Source organism: Bombus fervidus, chromosome 2 (assembly GCF_041682495.2).
Source record: "Bombus fervidus isolate BK054 chromosome 2, iyBomFerv1, whole genome shotgun sequence".
NCBI classification, from domain to species: domain Eukaryota; kingdom Metazoa; phylum Arthropoda; class Insecta; order Hymenoptera; family Apidae; genus Bombus; species Bombus fervidus.
In genome coordinates, this window is record NC_091518.1 from 3,091,360 (window position 1) to 3,111,428 (window position 20,069).

General features: G+C 34.8%; 1 protein-coding gene and 1 non-coding gene across 10 annotated transcripts in view; both read right to left on the bottom strand.

Annotated features, from left to right (window-relative positions):
• The window catches only part of Ethr (ecdysis triggering hormone receptor), a 79,358-nt gene that overhangs the window by 42,910 nt on the left and 16,379 nt on the right, over positions 1-20,069 (bottom strand). For 3 of the 9 annotated variants that reach the window (XM_072021636.1, XM_072021639.1, XM_072021635.1), the window contains exons 3-4: positions 9,105-9,217; positions 8,639-8,801 (exon numbers count right to left, since the gene is read on the bottom strand). In XM_072021636.1, the coding sequence (XP_071877737.1) occupies positions 8,639-8,801; positions 9,105-9,185 (244 nt within the window). In that variant the 5' untranslated portion in view covers positions 9,186-9,217. Of the gene's footprint in view, positions 1-8,638; positions 8,802-9,104; positions 9,218-9,921; positions 12,745-20,069 lie in introns of those variants that run through there. The other 6 variants (XM_072021630.1, XM_072021632.1, XM_072021633.1 and 3 more) reach the window with 6 other exon arrangements.
• LOC139998301 (5S ribosomal RNA) lies at positions 18,196-18,314 on the bottom strand. Its single transcript, XR_011803245.1, has one exon. It is a non-coding gene; the product is annotated as a 5S ribosomal RNA (ribosomal RNA).

Sequence of the window (20,069 nt, forward strand, 5' to 3'; positions counted from 1 at the left end):
CAGTGACGTCGAATTCCGTGAGGGGGGCGCGAAATAAAATACGATCTCCGAGCTTTTACGGCTTTCCTCGCGTGCAACTGGAACGGAAAGCTTCGATGGGAGTTTCCCAGTGATTTCTCGCTGGTAAATCGAGATGTTGGCAGGCCGGTCAGTGGTTTTAGTTCACACGAGGCGAATAAAGTTCCTTTGACGAGATTCTCGAGTAGGCAACTGCTACATTTTACACAAGTTGCCGTAGCAAACGATTTCAAGGGATTCCGATAAACGACCAACTTTCCAACTATTTCGAGGAAATCGTTGCTGGATCACATTCCCGTCCATGACAAACGAATTTCTGTTTTTTAACCGGCGTGATAGGCCAGTCTACGGACGAGAGCTGTGAACTCTCGTAGAAATGGAGAAAGTTAAGTCCGATAACAATCGAGAAATTCGTGGTCTCGTGGTAATCGAGAAATTTACGAAGTGCCGTAGAAATCGAGAAATGAAAGGAAAACAGAGTTACAGAATCGCGTAGTGGTGGGTTCTATCAGGCAATCGAGAAAGTTTTGTCGTTTATGACAAAAAAGGATGATGCAGAAGTCGTAAAAGAAACTCTCTTGATTACCTAACAAATTTGACAAGTTTTATGTACAAAGGATTCACACGAATAAATACAAATATAAAACAGAATTTGATCTTTCACGAATGGGTTTTCGAGAAAAAACTGCACTTTCCAAGGAACATCATATTGAAACGCGAATTAATAATAAACGATTTGGAGAGTAAGCTTGGAGGTCGGAAGAAACGTTAACGAAGCACTGTACGCTTTAAAAGGTTGGAAGAAAATTGAAGTTATTTGAATCATGCAGAATGTTGAAATATCGTAGCGCTAGCTGGCCAACGTTCGAGAAGAAATGCGACAAGAATTCCGGGGAAAATACTTGATGGCCGAGGGGATGGAAAGTAACTTAACGTAAACCGTACGCGGCTCATAAAACCCAGACACCTAAACGCTCTTCCCCCAGCGAACAATCCCCAAATGCAACCCCTCGACTCTCGGTAACCGCATACAGAACCATTGAACTTCCACACTTTTTGATTCCATCAACATGCCTATTTTCTGCACTCGTTCGATCGTAACGAAAAATGCTTTATCGTGATGCAGAAAAAAAGAAGAGAAGTATAATATCGTGTTCCGAGGACGATTTTCGGGATAGCTGCCATTACCATAAATTCCGCGAGGTGTTAAACGCTTTCAAAAGAACAACCAAAGGAAGATATTACTCGGACATTGTAAATAACAAACAATTACGTATATATAATACGACAAAGTTATGTTAAATAATAGAATTTGTTGATTTTATGAATTATATGAATTTATCAGGCGACCATTTAATTTGTGTTGAAGTAGTCACCACTTCTAAGAAAACTCTACATCTGGTCTTTTAGTTTTCTCAAGCACTGAAGCCATCGACAGCCTACAGACAAAAGACTGCGTCGAAGGCAAACCATAAACTGTACACACGCAACGTTGGCTTCAGGGTTTTCAGTCATAGGGTAACACTGCTAGCGTGCGGATCTGGATCAGCTCAATTATATTCCGACTTGTATTTACACTTCAGTATTTAAAATATATCTTCTACCTTACAATTTATCCACGCGTTCCTTTGTTCACATACATCTAATAACCTCAACAATTTGTTAATTGGTTCATTCTCTGATTAGGAATTTCGCAAATTTTTAAATTGAACATTAATACAGAAGAACTGGCTTTAGTTCTTGATGCAATATAATACGAATATATTGCGTTTTTAATAGAACTGCAAGAATGTATCGAATAATAGAGGTTTATAATCAATGAATAATAATCAGTAAATAATACGTCATACGAGTAATAAATTAAGTACAGATATTTTTTCCAGATAATGTACGTATTCGTAAGGATTTGAATTTGTATTTGTATTTATTCTGATTAACCGCATACCATCATAGTGTTTTATCACATAATTCCCAACGCAACTTACAAGATGGAACAAAGTGTACAGTAGGAACGAGAGAATAATTCAGAACGAATAAAGTGAGAGCAATGTCATAGGGCTGGTTATTTTCAGAAGGAAGAATCGTTGATTAATTCCACTCGGAGCGGCGACGAACCGTGATCGTCGACTGTTTTCGTGGCAGAGAATTAATAAGAGGAATGGAAATGAAAGGAATACTGTAGAAATGTCGGTTAACGGTCTATTAAGTCTTTTCGTCTGCGAGTGCATTTTTTTTTTTTTTTTTTTTTTTTTTTTGGTAGAGTCACGATAAAGAGAGAACAGATGGACGAGAATAAAAAATTACGGGAATAATGCAATCCGCGAGCATTTATTAGATTTCGTGTTCTCTGGAGCAAGTTCGCTGAAAGAGGAAATGAATACAGCTGGTAGAAAGACTGGCTAAGATGTATGCAGGACAAAGTGCACCATGTTTTTCTAAAATGTGATAGAATTAACGAGCCATAAACGAATAATAAATGCTACATTCTCTGTGAAAGAAGAGAAGATTAAAAAGGAACGAACAGATTTTTGCTTTTACCGAGAACAGATTGATACAAATAGCAAATAGTTGAAAAAGAAACTAAAAAGAAAGTAAAAGAAAATTATCCACAGTCAATAAACGGATTATATTCTTGTCTGTGATTGAGAAACAGAATAAGAACAAACGAAGAAAGTTACGTAATAGCAAATAATGATATAGTTCACAAGTGATACCATTCATTGCAGTCGTTGCTTCGCTTCTGCTATAAAAGCTGAGGAAGGATTCCTTGCTATTGTTAACGCATACGATTCTTTTCTGGAATAATAAATACCGTTTCGATTGTATCATTGATTGGAAATTGCAAACTGACTTTGATTCTGGAACTAAAATAGTGAACTGATTTTAATTGGAAATCCTAATTGATCATTGTTAATGTAACAAATGATTCTTCCCATCTTAACTTGAAATAGCTAGTAGCTATGATGATATTTCAACGTGAATATCCAAATCTGTATTCTTCTGTTAATGGCAGAAGTCTTCGAGACATCCAGCTTTTAGTTCTATTCCTGTTCAAGCAGCTTTCAGTTTTGGCAGAATGAAGAAATTAAATTACTCCGACTGCGAGAGTGTTAAGAACTTTTAAAGGATGAGCTTACGCAGGATAAATCGATTCTCCCGTGTCATTTCGAAGAACAATGTTTCAACATGGGATAATTCCCATACTTTTAATCCTTATTATATTCTATTATGTTTTTTACGTCTTTTTATCTATATCGTACCATATTATTATTTAACGATATTCTTCGCGAATAACAACTCGACAAATGCACGTGAAATTTCTATTAAATGTCTTTCTCACCACAAAGTGGTTTGATGAAATGTAAAATTATGTTTTGTGTAAAATTTACATAATAAAAATTTCAGAACAGAGAACAGAACAGAGGTTGCTAAAATTAATGATAACAAAGAAGAATGAAATTATATATTTTTTTATTGGTTATATATTATATTATATATCATATATATATAAATAAATATATTTAAGAAATTGGAAAATTGTTCCCTAACATTGTCAGCTGAAATTTCGCCTAGAAATTTCAAATTAACCAGCCTGTAAATTCGGCCAGTCGCGGGGAGACGCGTTCGCGAGGAGGCGCGTCAACGGGAGTCGTAAATTCCCGTTACGATTGTATCAATCGACACCACGAGCAGGTCGATCCCCGTATTTCTTTTAGGATAATAGGGGTAGTTCAGTTGGAATAAAACTGTGGTCTACAGTTTTATTAATATATATATTTATTTCTATTTTGCACGGATACACACTCTCATACACAAGCGAAGTCGGTGAATTTGATTACTTAGACGGAACGTAGAGTTAATATGAATGCCCGATTGTCGTACGAACAGTTGACTTGACTGTCGCGAGGGCTTGAAGAGCCAAAGGAACCCGGGAGATGTGTGGCATAGACTGGCCTAGACTCGACTCACAGTTCGTTCTTTCGCCATCTCAGGAGTGGGAGACTTTCTACCGTCTTAGATAGTGGATGATATTGTTTTTTGGGATGAAGTCCCTTTTTTCTTTGTATACACATCCGATCTTTCCGTATGGCAGATACCTGTTTTATTCGTGATTGTTACCAGCACGTAATAAATTCCAGGTAGTGGTGAATAGCCCGCTGTAAACGTAAAGTACTTTTTGGGACTCTACGTCCCGTAATTTTAGTGCAGACCGATTGACCCATCTATATACGTTAGACATTAAACTATCGTTAGAGTATATGGTGGGTCCTTGGGTCTGTAGAAGCTCAGAATAACGATATGAGGGCCGTTGACAGTCAGGTAATAAGGGCTGACTTGTTGGCCGCTTCATACGGCGTAACGTAAGCCTTAAGTGTACAAATAAGATACAATGAGAGTTCACCACCCACAGGCGTAAAAAATAGTCAAGACCCACGTTTGACAATGTAAAAACTGGAAATATCAAACATTGAGTGGAAAAGGTACAGTCTACGAAATTTTATTCTGAAACGAAAGAACGTCTCTCTGTCACAACATTATCTGATTAACTTGCGCGACATTACAACTAATGACAATGAACACTCGCTTCATTTCTACGTTTGCTACTACTGTTATCCTCTCATTTTGCCACTTTGCAGCAGTCTGTATGCTTCTCCTGTTGATGTTTAAAGATCAGGTAGTGAAACAAAGATAGTGGAAATTTCGCAAAGGAACAGTACGAAAGGAAATGTTGAAAGGCAGCAGAATTAGAATTTTAGAAGCTTAAAGCAAATTGTGAAGGTGTTAAAATTTTGGTAATTTTATAAATTCAGGAAATATATATTTCAGAGATTTAGAAATAGATCATATTTTTAGGATAAGAGTTTAGAATTCTCATTTACTTTAAATAAACTTTAGCCTTTAATGGCGCGAATAGATATTTTTATAAAATCATACTCGGAAAATACGCCATAAAAGCTGTTAAAAGCATGGACTCGATGCTTGAAGAAAATTATGTGATTTATAAGTTCTAAATGTAGACTCACAATGTGAACAAGTAATGATCGCTTGTTGGAATATAAATTAAAAGAAACTGCTGTGTCGCATTTAACAGAGTGTTAACGAATAAAAATGATACTTCCTCTTAGACGAATCAATGTTTTCAATTATATATCACAGATATTGTACATTACGTTTAACTCTCAGGTATTATAATTATAAACTTGTGACTGTATCAAATGTCAAAGCTCAGATAAACAAATGCAACTATTGTGTGTTAATTAATTGTATTATATCTTAATTGTTCCTTACCTAAAATTCCATTTTCCCTTCATCTTTCCTCTTTTATATCATAAAACATAATAATATAAAATATCTTCGAAACATTCGAATTGTTCGAAATAATAAAATATTTGAATTATTTCGTACTAAACTATCCGATGTATTAAACCTAAAATTAGTCTTTCCATCTTGATAACCGATAATTTCCAACATAACAGACATTTCTTCGTTGTAGAAATTCTTTTTACAGGATTACGTAATTATTTCCATGGATGTTGCAAAATAAAGTGTCGAAATTATTTTCCAATAAATTCATCGATATAACGTAATGTTGAACGATGAAACGAGATTCGAGATCAAAGGTATTGGGTGTTTCATAAAGCGGCGAATTCATCGTAAAATCGATGAATACGTCATTCCGTATCAGCACAAACGGAATATTTAGGAAAGAAAAGCAACCCCTGGAATTAATACCCTTAATACCGCATACGTGGCAGGGAAGTCCAAGTAGTCAAGCGTTACCATTATGATTTACTATTCGTGTCTAATCTAGCGAAAAATTATTCGACCTTGCAAGAACCTAGCGACTGTTCAATAAATATGGCAATTTTGACAAATGAAGAATATAGAAGCGAAATATCCAAAAGGTACTTCCTACGCTCTTATTATTTGCAATGAAGCACTTTTTTATTAGGTTCTATATAATATAATCCCTAAAACGTTTCACTTACAAACAACCTAATAATCATAGTGCGGATTCTTACGTATTTCTAGGCAATTCGAAAGTGTAAAATTGCACAGAATGCACACAGCATGAAAAACTATATAAAATATCCAAAGTATAATGCTTTGTATAACACTGGATATGTAACGATGTTCTATTACGAAGTTCTACGTTTTAAATTATATCCTCAAAAACATGAGTTCGTATAAAAATCTGCAGTCTGTTAATAATAATAATCCAAGGAACAAGAAGGAGAAGGGCTAACATAATCTCGAAAGCTCTTCCAATTTCACGCAAAGTCATTTCGAATAAACGTACAGCCTCGCGTAACAGTTAAATGAGGTGAAAAGTGGAAACACGATGTTATGCGGCTTCTCCGCAACATGATTCGCGTTCTTGCGTTTTCAAGTTAACTAGGTGCGAAGTGTGTTTCATGTTCAAAACGAATCGTGTTAGCGGACGGCTCAGCCCAGCAACCGAATGTTGCTTTTATCCACAGTATACAGTCATTTTGGTAACTGTCTGGCAGAATTCTTACGAATAAATGAAAAGTGTCTGACCTCGTTTTCTATACGCTTTTCATAACAGTATCATAACATATCATACAGCCGCGTGTCCCTGGTAAACACTCGCTGAAACTGAAGATAAGGAAACTTATTATCCCAGTTTGGTACTTTTAACTACACGAGAATTGACTTAAAATTGGTGTTCCCGAAATGTCTACTTACTAAGACAGTAAAAATCTTTCAGTAGGAAAGTTACTAAAATTCATAGTGTGTCAACTATAAACTTTCTATTGCCCGTCGCTGCGTGCAATGAAATTATGCATTTCTAAAAGACTGACTAGACTGCGGATTCTTATGGAAATTAGTATTCTTACGAACAGGACTAAAAAATGGAATTTAAATGGAGATTCCTTTCATTTATCAAGCGTTATAAAGAGTACTCTATTTTGAATATTTTATATATTTTAGTATACTATTGGGTTGGCAACTAAGTGATTGCGGATTTTGTCATTAGGTGGTATTGACAAAATTCGCAATCACTTAGTTGCCAAACCAATATATACAATCTGTCATCATGTTGCGATGAATAAGCTTATAGAAGAAAGTCATCTGTTTCATGGGAATTGAACATTATTCGTATGCTTATGTAACGAAATTAAGAAATTAATAAAAAGTGAAGCTGCTCGTCTTGTGCGAGGTTCGTATTATTATCGTATGTTTCATATTCGTAGTCTATGACTGATTATACAATTATTGATCGATTAAGCTAGAAAATAGTTTCTTAAGAAATGACATATCTCGTTATCACGTGGACATATAAAAATACATTACAAAACGTAGGAGTGAAAAGTTTGCATGATTTCATAGTTATGAGATGATGTATACATTCATCGATAATTATTAATTTCTCCTTGTCTTAAGACGTGTCACAATACCACGCAACTCCCGCACTTTGACATCAATAATGATGATTTCAAACGGTTACACTATCTTGGCTAGCATCCAACGAAACGACGCTAAAATGTCCAGCGTCGGAATTGAATTAAGCATAGCATAGATTTTCTCATTCATGGCCGAATGAAATACGAGTTCGACCCGGATGGTTAATTAATGCGGATTCGTGGCAAATTAATTGCTTAACAAACGGCCGTTTCCTCGATCGCTGTTGGCCATTCGCGCGATTTTCCGCCGGTATACAAACCGATAATCAACGCCGTGAATCTAAAATCGATTCGATTTACCTCGACAATTCACTGGAACGGTTCGATTGCCCGCGGATATCAAACTACCAATGTATCACAAAATTGCATTAGTCCCTGATAATTATTTCGTAAAGACTTTCTCTATCGTTATTTGCAAGTCACTGAATACTTAACAGCAGATGCGAAACAAGTGGATGAACGTAACATAAATTTCTAGCTACATTTGTAGACTTGTTAAGATCTATTAATATTTAGACATTTCTGTAGATCTACAGAGATATTTATGTTGTAGGAATTTAATTCCTCTATACTTGTCAACATTTATTACGATCTGGTAATTCATATTCCAAAGGAGGTTATATCATATCATCCCTTCTCTGAAAATCTCATTAAACCTATCTAGATTGTCATATTATTTTCTCTTATATTATGCGTATTATTATTCCACTTACTACTGCTACTGCTATTTTAATTTATAATATGTCTATCTAATTCCATCGTAAAATTTTTACATAGTTGTACTTTACTATAGTTATACAAAAACTGCTTCTAAAAACTGCACGGTCCTCTTCAGTTTCGCGCAAAGAAATAATCTGCGTATAAAAATCGACTGTACGATGGAAAGAAAAAAATTATCCATTCGTTCTTCTAATTCCATAAAAAAAAAAAAAAAAAAAAAAAACCAATACCAACGATTAAACATGCACGACAGTTGATTCAAGCATTTCAACCGATCGATATCGTCGATTCCAGTGGAGGGAGAATGTCAAAAATAACAAAAAACAAAGATCAGAAAAAAACGTTTCGTTGCTTGTTTTTTACGAACGTTCGACCGTTTGTACACGTGTCGGAGAATCAAATGTGCATCGCGGCGTGTAATCATAGTTTTCGTGCAATGTATGGTAGTATGGATCGTCGGTTTGACTTACACATGTGTTCGCCAAGCAGCCAGATTTCAGGTCCAGAATTCACCTCGACAAGAACGGTTGGTGTACAGATCAAAAGAACGCAGAGGTCGGCCACGCTAAGGTTCACCAGGAAGATGTTCGTGCTGTTCCGCATGTCTTTACCCCGAAACACCACGATCGGTACCTGAAACGAATAAAAAAATCATCGTGTTTCTGATATTCGATCGCAAGAGCAACTCGACGTACTGAGAGGGTATAGGATATGAAAGGATGAAAAAAGATTGATTAAACGTAGTAAGATGTTTCTAGATCACCTGGTAGTTAAATGTTAGAGATAATTGAATAGTAGAAATTTAATTTTTAAGTAGTACAAGTATAATAAAAGAAACAAATTTCTGAAAATTATTCGACAGTAATTATTTCAATTCTTATACATTATTGGAAAATAACTGACGAACGATAGGTAAAATTGAACGGTGGAACTTACCATGAGATTCCCTATTATGCCGAGAACCATCACCACGATACAGGCGATCATGGACGTAGTGCGGATGTAAGCCGGTAACATGTAAAGATCAGTGGTGTTTTCAGTCTTGATCACTGAAACGTTACAATTCGTTTTGTATTAAATCGATTATGTTCTCCATCGAGATTTATTAAATAATAAATAACCAATAAATAATACACTTGCTCTTGGAACTGTAAAAATATATCTATATTTTAATTTATTCGATCGAATATTTAAATTCATATTATTGTACAAATGATAAAATTTATGCTTCAATTTTCTTTATATCTACTCGATTTCACCGGTATCTTTTATTCAGATTTTTATTTCAAATTATCTTCTACATTTTGACGACGATTAAGGGGGCTCACGATGAAACTGATCCTTGTTGATTTTTGTTTACTTTTATTTTATAACCTGAAGAGTATTTTAATAAAAAATGTACCGAAGAGAAATGAAAGACGAGAGTTCTATTCTGTCAGTTTCCCCAGAAGGAAGAAGACCAACGTAGACAAGGGCCGGTTCTACCAAGAAATCATTCAATTTCACGATACTTTTCTCTCTCGTAAAATACAAAGTCCAAAACTACAAAAATTTCTGCTACAATAATATTCATATTAATAATATAGAACGACGACAGCGATTACCATCGTCGTTTCGATGCTTCGATATTTCGACTAATGCAAATACATTTATATTCTTTCGCCCATACGTCCTCTTTACCGCATGCATTTTATCAAATAACCGATCGCGAAGAATAACAAAATTAAGCGTGACATGGCACGCCGGTGCATACCCGATAACGCATTGAGACCGTTGTTTCCAGTAACGGTTGTACAACATGAAGAATTTAATTCAAGCGGGACACTGGACACCGTGGACAACATTTTTGTCCCTTGCCGCGCCAGGAACAATTTCCAACCGTGTATTTTGCCCCGCCTCCTGTCACACGAGCGTGCGATGATGCTTCTGTTAGTGTCGATTGTCCATCGTGTGTCTGTTTTATCCTTTGTGAATACACCTTACTCTCTCACTTGTGTTTTTACGTTAAGCGCACATAATACACTCGCACACTCTATCGCGCCACAATTTCCACACAACGAACGCGCATCTCAATGTTACATATTTACAGGCGAAGGGTACGTGTCACGGTTAACAGTGAAACGTATTACCGAACGTCTCAGTGTCATCGGAACGGTTTGGTCGGTAACCTTCTTACGTCGGTAATTTGACGATCGGACCAACGAAAATTCGCGAATTCGAGACGTCAATTACGGTACCGAATTCCCCGATCGACGTCGATGATAACCGGAGAAAATCCATAGGGGATCGTAAGAGGAACGCCGACCACGTTGAATGACCGTTGGATACGGTTTCCTTTAACTCGCAGGCAACCGTGGATTTCGTTGACGCGATGGTATTATGTGACATTATAAACTGCTTGTTCGTAACCGCCAAGTAGTTCTGTGCGAACAGACAGTTTCTAGCCGAACCGGTAATCAGTCGTCCCACCCACGGTGCGCGAGGGTTTTCGTCTTGACCACGTACTTGTCATTCCTTCGAGACGGCCGATTCCAATGTAATATGCTCAGCCTCCTTCGAACCCCTGTGGTCGCGTTAAGGCAACTAAGTAGGTTGCGTTTTTCTGACAATATATCTAGTTATATTTTCAGTGCTAACAAAGAAACGTTTCTTATGTTTCCGCAATGGATGAATTAATAGTATGTACGAATGTAATAATATAATAATGTAATAGAATATAATGAATGAATAAGTAGATGTCGCTTGTAAGTGTATTATTTAAGTTGTTCTGAAACCATGTTGATCAATTCTATCAATCGAAAAGTACAGGCAATGATGTTGCAAACCTTGTTTCCTAAATTCCCTATTATCCGTGTCGTATTCTTAGGGAAATAGATTATTCGTTTCTAGAGAATTGATTAATAATCGCGTACATATTGAAATTAAAAAATCAATAACGAGTGGAGTTGACCATATTGACTATTGATAGTAACAGAGGACAACGAGCACTATGAGAGTTTAGTGAAAATTATAGGATCGTTTCATGAAATTTAGAATTCTTTGGTGCGAAAGAGAACATTTTTGTAATGGCAAGGTAAACAAACTGTTTGGTACACTTGCAAAAAATAATAGAATAGAATAGTATCATACATCATCATCATAATTCGATTCGTGTTTAAAAAAATTCCAATTTTTTTAAACGTTCCTCCCGAAAAAGCTGCCTAAAATTGTTACCTGACCTAACTTAACCTATCGTACATTATAATCGTCTTCTCCTATTTCAAGTTGCTACGAACGTGTCTTTAATTTGAATGGACTGTTCGATCGCTCGCCGTCTAATAGAATCGTATAACGATTTACGAGAATTATCGCAGTTTATTGGAAACGAAGAGTTCGTGAATATAGATCAAAGGATGAAATTACGTGGTACTAACGTTTGAAACGATCGTAACACAAGAGCAAAACGTTTTCAATTTACTATCAAATCTTTCCTTATTTTAGAAGCAATTATATTGTCGAGTGTAATATACTTTCGCCCTGTTGCCTCTTTGTGACTGTTCCGTTTATCTCCTATAAACATGGAATATAGGTCGAAGCATCTCAAGTATGTACGTTGCTACGATCAGTTAACATCGATTAACTAACGCGCTATGAAAATCTATTCGAAATCTAATTGCATCCTCGTCTTGTTTAATCGTGCATGTAAATGGAACACATAAACGGACTTTATGAAACTACTTGCCCTAAGAATATTAACATCTCACTAATTTTCACTTCCAGAACTGTTACGATGAACGTTGACAGTTCCTCATAATCGTAACCTCGATTTTAACAGTCATATCGAATAAAAATCAAATGAAAAACGAATAAAACTAAGAGGAATGACAAAATTGTAATGAAAAGCGTTCTATATTACCGACATAAAAAGAAATAGTACTGTGCTTGTCCTTTTTTTATTCTACTATTACGAAAATAATTAGTCACTTGTTCCTTTTATAAATGAAAAATTGTACAAATATGATACATTCCTTTCTATTTCAACAAAATTTCCATTTACACATTTTCGCAAATAAATTCTGTTCTCCAAATTGACAACTACCGAATCTGCCGACATACGTTCGAAATTTCCAATTTTTCGAGCAATCGATGAAATACTTGGAATCGTAACGATCAAAGGGATACGTTTCGTCGGTGCTTTTTCTGAACGTGGTTGAGCAAAATGAAAAGAAAGATAACGTGCTAGCATAACCTATAAAATGTGAAAATTATATAATTCATATTCGAACGTTCCATTCCGAGAATCTTTCGATCGTTTGGACTGCGAAAATTTAATGTACAATTGGATGTTTCTATTTAGATCTAAACAACCTTATTTTGACACGACACTTGGTACACTTGGCTACTTGGTAGAAGTTTCGTAAATTGCGATCACGTCTCGTTTCGAAACATTAGAAATCGTTATTACGATTCGAAGTATCACGAAACTGGGAATTCTGACGGGGCAGGAATGACACGTGACAACCAACAAGTTTCGAAGCGGTCACATTTCCCGAACCACGACGACCGCAGCGAACAAATAGTACTGGTGAACTGAATGAATATCGCTTGGCCCGCCACGATTCTCGAACGCGCCGCTCGTGCTGCGCATGCGCAATCCTCTTTTTTCCTTCGATTCCTTCGCACGCGCGTTTTGATAACGTATTTCCTTTCCTTTTCGTCATAATACGAAACGCTCGAGCTTCAGATTTTTTTTTTATAGAATTTAGTCAAAAAGTAGATATATAATAATTGAGATAGACGGCGTTCATACTTATAAATAAGCAGGCTCGTCAATATACAAAATGGAATGATGCATTGTACGGGAAAGTGTCTTGTTCATAAAGCTTAATTTTATTGAAAAGTTAACACGTAATAGCGACTATCTTATATAACAGAAGTAAAGAAACGAAAGTCCAATTACTAGCCTGCGAATAATAATAATAAAAATAATCTGTAAAGATCTGCAAAATATAATATTTATTAGTTGAAACGAATTTGTATTTAGGTTTCAGCTTTTTTTAATTTCTGAATGTTTTATAATAATATGAATTTACATAAATATCTAGAATCTACTAATTATTTCAGCATTATTGGGACGGGTGAAGATTAAGTAAGAATCAATTTCATTAATTTTATTTGTACAAAGAGCGTTTCGTGTAATTTATGTGAACTCTCTTACATGTGTATGCGCGCGCTTGTGCGTGTGTATGTGTACATATGTTATATAGACAATTCTGGTTTTATAATTGTAAACACAAGCGTATGTTTCTTTTTCGAATGAATTAAGAAAAGATCATACAGAAAAACTTTGCACTGTTCAACTCGCACTATTATTCTATAGTGCGACCTTCTTCGCATGTTCTTTTCAAATAGGACCATATGACCTTTCTGCATGTTATGCTACGAGCGAGTAATACGACGTCATTGAAAAATTCAATGTCTTACAAGATATCTTATTTTTTCAAAAACTTGATTTCATCATAAAGGTATCTCCATTGCAACTTAAAAATTTCTTATACATTCCTGAATATATTTCATTAGGTATTAGTAAGTATAAAGAACTCGTAACGCATAGAATAAAACGAAAAAAGATGAAGAAGCCATTTGTCGTAGATTCAATTCTTTATTTATAATAACGTTGCATTCGCAAAAACAAAGGTTACTTTAGAACTACCGATTCCATATTGAATAGAAAATCAATTTGTCCTTATTTCGTACGATTTTTTAATATTTTAACCTTACTGTCACATTTGAGTCATTTTAGACATAATCAAGATTCTTTGCTGTTAATAAATTATTCGTTTTTGGAAAAAATATAAAAAAATCGTTGGTTTCTTATTTCGATAGTACACAAAAGTTCTTCTTGAAAACATTCAAAATGTATATCCTTGTGAAAGCAAGAATAACATTGGGATACATTAATAACGTTACTATAAATTTATAAATAAAGATATATTTAATTTACAAAAATTCTGTATAATAAAAAAGAATTTATTTTATCTATTTACGCATAAATGTCAAATATTCTAGCATCGTTTAATCAAAAAAAAAGAAAAGAAGCCTAATACACCCTCTATAACGTATTGAAAATATTTTCAAAAATATCGACTACAATTTATCTTTACAATCTTCATCGCTTAAATTTTTCTTCCAAGAAGAATCTTTTATATGAAAGTATTTTGCAGCAACTGCATATTCAGGAGATTATACAGATTATCACGTAAGATTCGTAACTCTTCGCGATTGCTTTCTCCTTCCTCGATCCTTGGACATTGGCAATCGGGTGGAACGCAAGAGGGAAGCGATATTCGTGGGACGTTATTTCTTCAACGGATTTCGAAATGATTCTCCATTACTGAGGTGGCAACCAGGGCACAAAAGAAGAAGAAGGCACAAGTTAAATGGAATTCCGTATTAGGAATCCAAGCACATTCCGTGTAGCTCTCACAATTCAGTCTATTCAACCGATCGATGTGAAACGTTTTTTCAGCTTCGCTATTTTCAGCCAGAAACATTCGACGCAACACTTAGCAATAATATTTGCTAAAATGAGATAATAAAAATAGAGTAATCCTACAGTAGACCAAACCAAGAACAATCCTGGGAACAAATCTAGAATACTAGAAACTAGAAATAATTCTAGGAATGAATCTAGAATAATTCGAATCAAGAACAATTCTAAGAACAAGCCTAGAATAATTCAAGGTCGTTATTATAATGGGATATACTATAACAAATGATACTACAACGAACGAATGCTTTAATAAATATAATTCCGAAATATAATTCTTATAAAACAAAAGTTGGAATAATACAACGAATGCGGAGAAATATTATCAACCACCCCATTTATATAAATAAATTACAAATTACTTTCCTATATAATTTGAGCCATAAGCCAGAACACAGTAACAAAGATAATTAACTCAGACATAGATACAATGTGTAAATATTAAGTAAATTCATTTTATATTATTTTCATACTTAATTAAAATTCAAATCTCCAAGTATATGTACATGTATACACGCAAATTGGTGCTAAGGGATAAAGATTAGAATTATGTACTTGACGATAAGGCAAGTTTTCATTTTCACGCTCCGACTTTCGATTTCTCTTTACAAAATCAAGGAATTTTCATTTTAAACAGAAGACAATGAGATGAAAAATGATAGTAACGAATTTCCAATAATGTCAAGCTGAGAAGGAGGATCGTCATTGTCCTTTTTCCTCGAAAGGTTATCACGCGGATGCTTGAACCCAACCGGGACAACAATAGACCTCATCCATTGTCCACGCACATTCGATGTAATCTGATTTTATCGAGAGATAAAGAGCGAGCGAGAGTGGGGAATAAATCTTGCGGCTCAAAATCTTTCTGCTCGTCGTCAATTTAGAGCGTTTCGACTAATAAGCTCTTCGTGATTTATGACTCCGGTTATAATCGCGTCAGTACGATGTAGGATCATTCTCGGTAGTTACTTCTTGCTTAACAATTTTTCCATCCGGTAATCTTCTTTACCTTAACATGTTTGTTAATCAGATCAATTTTTTGTGTATACTTTGTACTATATGTTAACGAACAATTAAAAAAAAAAAAAAATAACGAACAATGATGCTCGATATAATAATTATTTCTGTGATACAATTAATCAAGTTTTTTGTAGACATAATTATATTTTGAAGCGAATAAAAGTCTTTTTTATCAAAATTTTGTACAAGCATCGGTTAACTCAAATTCAATACATGAAGTTAATATGATCGTCCGTGGTCTCTATGATTCCATGAAAATGCACCAAAAAGGAGACATAACCTACAAGTATCTATTAAATGAATACATAGTTATTAAAATTCAATAAGATGTGTTTATATCTTTTTACTTTGGAGGGAGATTCTTAGGTTTATGGAACATCTTGTAGGGAAAGTCAAACCGACGCGAGACGGTGGAAAATATACGACGTTATTGTCACGCGTGCCGTGAAATTAAATTCCTTACTACGCGACGCGCATTTATTCGGACCTTTACGATCGAACTGTGATGACCGCGCCACTTCGCTACAACGTCGTTTGTCGAGCTTGTAATTTTTCTGATGCCCCGACTAGACAACTATGAATCGGAAATTTTCTTCGTTCCGGGCCTTAGAGTTTGTACGATCGAACAATTAAACATCCATATGCAAACTATAAAGGAATTAAATTGAAAATAAGAAATTGTACTAAATCGCAACTACGCTAAATTTAATCGAATTCAACTTTACGGATTGTTAAAATTGTTGAGGTTATTAGATGTATGTGAATACAAAGGAACGCGTGGATAAATTGTAAGGTAGAAAATATATATTTTAAAATACTAAAACGTAAATACAAGTCGGAATATAATATGAACTGATCCAGATCCGCACGCTAGCAGTGTTACCCTATGACTGAAAACCCTGAAGCCAACGTTGCGTGTGTACAGTTTATGGTTTGCCTTCGACGCAGTCTTTTGTCTGTAGGCTGTCGATGGCTTTAGTGCTTGAAAAAACTAAAAGACCAGATGTAGAATTTTCTTAGAAATGATGACCACTTCAACAAAAATTAACATTGATAGTACAAAAAGGAAGAAAAATGTGAAATTGAAGAAAAAAAAAAGAAGAGAAAAATTACAAAATACAGAGTCGTACTAAATCGCAAATATCCGAAGTGCAATCGAGCTAAAGTTCACGCGTACAGCGAGCATGCGCATATTTTCGTGGCGCGAAGGGCAACAAATATTGCCGCAACATTAAACATTATTCAATTACGTTTGCCGGATGTCGCGCGTTTGCGATGCAACGAAGGACACTCCATGCTCCCTCAATTATACGCATGGTATATACAATGCATCCACGTTGATTTGTGTCACGTATTCGCGTGCTTCGTTGAAGACTCAGCCTCGAACTGAACCAACGGACCGAGCTTGTTATATTAATTCATCTTGCTCGGTTCGTTTGTGCAAATTCCTCGTCGATAATTCGTATTCATCCGTGTTCAACATGATCGTAAGAGATGCCATGGCTTCGATTCATAGCAACCAGGGATATAAATGAGCCGCGTAAACATGAATGACTTACTAATGTCCTCGAGGGTTCGATTCTATTGAAAATTGCCGCAAGGGTAAACGACGTCCAAAGATCTTCTCTATGTGTAAACAGTTGTAACCTTCGTGTTTTCGTTGCTAATATTCCGTGCGGTTCCTTGTTTTTCTGTTGTTTTATTTCCATATCAATTTTTTGCCCCTTTTACTTGATTTTCTATTTACTTATTTATTTACTATAGAGTTATATATTGTGAAAATCTATGCTATAAAATTTCTTGGAAGTTATCATTTCTGTTCTTATTAAATATCAATCAACTTTAAATTATGAGATGATTCTTGGAATTAAATCTATTTATGACAATACTCTATCTGTGTTTGATTTAATAAATCATTCACCATTCAAGAATAGTTTTGTTAAACTGATTTATAACTAAATACATATTATTCATTATATAGCGTGTATCGAATATCGTGGTACCAGTCAGAACGGGCTGATTCCCACGCAAGGGTAAGTCGAAAATACAGAGTGACAATTTTTCATACGAAGTTTGTTTTTCAAAAAAATCGACGATGGTGTTTCGTTGAATGACGCGTCACACTTGAGTGGTAACGACAGTCGATTGAACGAGTTTCTTCGCTTCTAGATACTCTGTTCGGTGGTACAAGCCAAATGGGGGTGATTCCCCATGCAACGAAATCCGAAAATATAGAATAACAATTTTTGATGTTAGTCTGTTATTATAAAATTTCTACACATCAAAGAACGTGATCTCTTTCAGTCTTAAAACAGTTGCTAACTTATTTGTGTGTATACAAGAGAATGATACAATGTATGGTAATAGTCGTGTAATACTACTAAAGTATATACTAGTGAAGGATATATTTTTGCTCGATTGTACCCCGTCATAGGTCATGAGGAAAAGTAAAGAGATTTGAAAAATAAAAGAGAAGCGGGCCAACACCACACGGAGTTCCCAAGCGGTCACCCATCTAAGTACTACCCGTGCCCAGCGTTGCTTAACTTTCGTGATCGGACGAGAACGAGTGCTCCCAACGCGGTATGAGAGTTGGCTGAAATTAGTAATTTTATTATTTGATATTATTGTGCAGAAAAATATTAAAAAGGAAGTATACGAATATGTGTAAAGATAAATTTTATTTACGTAATTGTATTTATTTATATACGTGCATCCAGATGTGTAAAATTTTGCCTAGCTCTGTTTTCAAGAAAATGGACTATGAAGTTCGGCGCATTTAGATACGCGTGCACTTGAAAAGTAACGAGAGTCAAGTGGACGGAACTTCAAAACTGATTTTCTCGAAAACGAGACCTTGTGTCAAAAATTGTCATTCCACATTTTCGGCTTGTTTTTACAGGAAAAATCATCTCCTTTCGACATGTACTACAATTTTCCGTATATCCTGTATATGTAATGATAGAAATAGAAATATCAGTTTTGAATGGACTAACATTAAAATTTTTGAAAATTGTGATATTCTTGGCAGCACACGTTTATTACCGGTGATTTTCACCTAATTCTGAACTGTATTTAGCTTACAGTTTCCAAATCGAAATAAATAACACTAAGGTAAACTTAGTGTCTCCTATCGATAGTTACGACGTTTCACATCAAAGAGATCTGTTATACCCAAGAATCAATCATCCTTTTCGAATATTCACACCTTCAAACACACCACGACAATATTTCAATCGAAACACGTATATACCTTTCCAACGTTTCTTTGAAATCTATCTTTGAATGTCATTTCAAGAAATATTAAAGTCAATCATGTATTTTCTACTAACATTAAATAGAGCAACGTTTCGATCTCTTCCGATTGTTAATATGAAACTGCAACGCAGAAAACTTCATTGCATTACTTAATTTTAATATAATTCAGTAGTTGAAAATTTTATTATGGGTATACTTTTGATACTTTCTTCAGCCATACATCTATTTCGAACTAAAGAAAATGATAGTCCTCACAGAGAGAAATTAAATGAAAATTTATTCATTGGACGTGAGATATAAAGAGTAGAAAAAGAAAAGAGTAACGTAAAAAGAATTATAATTAGGTAACCATACAAGATGAGACATCTAATTTGAATACCCTCTTTGAACTATGTAGTTTTTTCCTCTGAAATTTATATCTAAATGCATGAATAATATTTTCATTTACAATTAAAAAATCTATTTCTATTATTTCATTCCAAAAAATTTTGTAACACTTGCTTATCATTTTTGTTTTAACTCTGTTCAATTAAACGATGACTCTGTTAAATTAGATTTATGTTAAAATGTAATTAATATCTGTCATTAATAATATTTAGCACGTAAAATATGAAACATAGAAGAATTGAATATTTAAAAAATAAATAATCTAATGAAAACGCAACTTCAATCAATTATTGTAGCCATTTATGATCCAAAGATACTAACTAAGAATTAATTTTGATCTTATGAGTTGTTACAATTGCATGAACCATCCTATACAGATAGTACAATAAGGGTCGATATCCCAAGAGAAATTTGGAAGCGGAGAAGATTCGGGAGGATATTAATCGAGCCATATGCGATCAGGAAACACGCGTGTCGCGAGATTCGTTAAATAAATCACAATACCATTTTCAGGTCCCTTGTCAATCACCGAATAAGAAAGTAATAACGACATCGATGAATCAATTTATCAATCTTGAGGGATTGTGACCAAAATTGGAAACCAATATTAAATAACACCATCGATGGTAATTGCTTTATTGTATTTCATTGGATCACTGATGCAATATTGGATCCAATATTGAAACGTATCTAATTATTCCACTATA